We start from the raw sequence: 2,016 nt of genomic DNA, 5'->3' as shown, positions 1-2,016 counted from the left end.
CATCTTGGAGCCCAGACCCAGCTGGCCCCAGTTGTTGCTGCCAAACATGAAGAGTTTGCCGTTTCCTGTGGACGAAAACAAGAAGAAGAAGATCCATAAACGGAAAGAGAAGATGAAGCTCGATTTATTAACAAACTTTGAGGCCTATGCTCATTTTTAGAGGCAAACCTAAGAGGAAAGCACAGATTTAAGAAAATAAAGCGCATCTTATTTATGACGATCACTAAAAAAAGAAAGTTAAATCTTTCTACAAGAATGTGAGCTAAAGCTTTCCTGGAATGGGTAAAAACTCAATCCGAGTTTCAAATCTCACCTGTTACTAAAGCCGTGTGTTCGTCGCCACAGGCGATCTTGCGGGGGACGTCATTCTTGAGCCAGAATCTGCTGGGAATGTTGTTGGAAAATTTGCTCTTCCCAAAAGTAAAAACTGCCCCTGATTCTGCAAGAAAGAAAGAAAAATCCATATATTTTAAATTATTTGCTTCCTTTTGACCCACATTTCACTTCCTGTACAAAAAAATAAATGATATGAATAAGATTCTTGTTTTTACAGGATGATTTTTAATTAAAAAAAACATAGGTTTAGATCAATCACATAAAGTAAATCTTATTTTGAAAAAACGGTTTACTTCCTGTTAATAACTTGGATTAGTAAACTGTAAAGACTTGACCTCAATCTAGACATATTAGCTCCAAAACTTCATTTAAAAACTCATTAAGACTTTATCAAACTTAGGATCATTAATCATGGATTGATTGGAAATGTTTCTGTCATAAACAGACATATTAGCTCTAATACCTGCAGTACATGACACTTTGAAAACATTAAATATTAAGCTTGGTAATGGGAGTTTAACTGATTGTTTGAACGGGAGTGGAAGACGGGAGAAGGAAGCTAATTCATATAATTCCACCACTTTATACTTTGCTTCACTTTTTATTTTGGTTTTGCTTGTACACAAAAGATCCTTATCCGCTTCTTATTGCTTCGATTTTCTTGTTTTTGTCCTTCAACCTCGTGGTAAATTCAATAATCTGTAGCTACATTTACCTGACTTTGGACTAGATATGACATGTCGTGTATTTAGCGAGGATTCTGGATGTGCAAAATTTGTCGATATCAAGCAAATAATTAAATGGAGGCAAAAAAAAATTAAGAAATACAAATCCTTCACCAGAACACACAAAAATACATTAAAATTAAAGTTACTAAAGGTTATCACTCATAAAACAACGTACATCCATTTTATTGATTTGATATGTTGATTTTTCTACCTGTGTTTTATTATTTTGGAAAAGAAGGTCTCTCTACCTCCTTTTATTTTGAAAATCCACATTTAGAATCTTTCCTGGATGTCGTTCAAATGAGAATTTAGTAAAGTTTTAAACAACTGACACATTTTTTGTTTTGTTTTAAATTATCCTAGCCCACTCATAAATACTTTAAGATTAAAGAAAGGTGGAAGAATGAACCAGATAATTCTCTAATCGGTGAAAATCGTTCTATAAATGTGTGTAATAAATAGATAAAGCCGTTGAAGAACATTAAAGAGCTAGCAAGAATATTAATTATTCACATTTTGCAGCTTTAGAAATATATTTTTGATAGAAAAATATGTTAAAAATGTAATTGGTAAAAAACAAAAAGTAGAAAATAGAACAAAAAAGCTAAATTTTCTAAATGCTCCTCCGGATAATAAACGGTTCCATCAGAGAGTTAGCATTGGAGCTAACGCTGAGGCGTTCACGGACCCACGTTCACTCCGCTTCACCAGCGTTTCACAGGTGGAAACGGTTTAGCCGCGACGTTTGTGGTGGGGAAAAACAAACAAACAAGTAAGCAAAAGTCTAAGCATTTACCGGGTAAGTCGTCCTCCGAGTCCCCTGCCATCACTGCGGGACTTTAATCCGCTTAGCTCGGTTGCTGTGGAGGAATTGAGTGCCAGTTGTTTACGATGAGCGCAACCCGGAAGTAAACAAAACTTCTCCTAGGCTACGAGGGTGACCACGTGACTC

General features: G+C 35.4%; 1 protein-coding gene across 1 annotated transcript in view; it reads right to left on the bottom strand.

Annotated features, from left to right (window-relative positions):
• Window positions 1-2,016, bottom strand: part of rpgrb (retinitis pigmentosa GTPase regulator b) — a 12,095-nt gene extending 10,079 nt beyond the window's left edge. The window contains exons 1-3 of the mRNA XM_024288868.2: window positions 1,861-2,016; window positions 314-439; window positions 4-65 (exon numbers count right to left, since the gene is read on the bottom strand). Coding sequence (XP_024144636.1) covers window positions 4-65; window positions 314-439; window positions 1,861-1,891 — 219 coding nt within the window. The 5' untranslated portion in view covers window positions 1,892-2,016. The remainder of the gene's footprint in view (window positions 1-3; window positions 66-313; window positions 440-1,860) is intronic.

Source organism: Oryzias melastigma, linkage group LG2, assembly GCF_002922805.2.
Source record: "Oryzias melastigma strain HK-1 linkage group LG2, ASM292280v2, whole genome shotgun sequence".
Taxonomy (NCBI): Eukaryota; Metazoa; Chordata; class Actinopteri; order Beloniformes; family Adrianichthyidae; genus Oryzias; species Oryzias melastigma.
The sequence above is the reverse complement of the archived record's forward strand: the minus strand, read 5'-3'. Positions and strand labels throughout refer to the sequence as shown.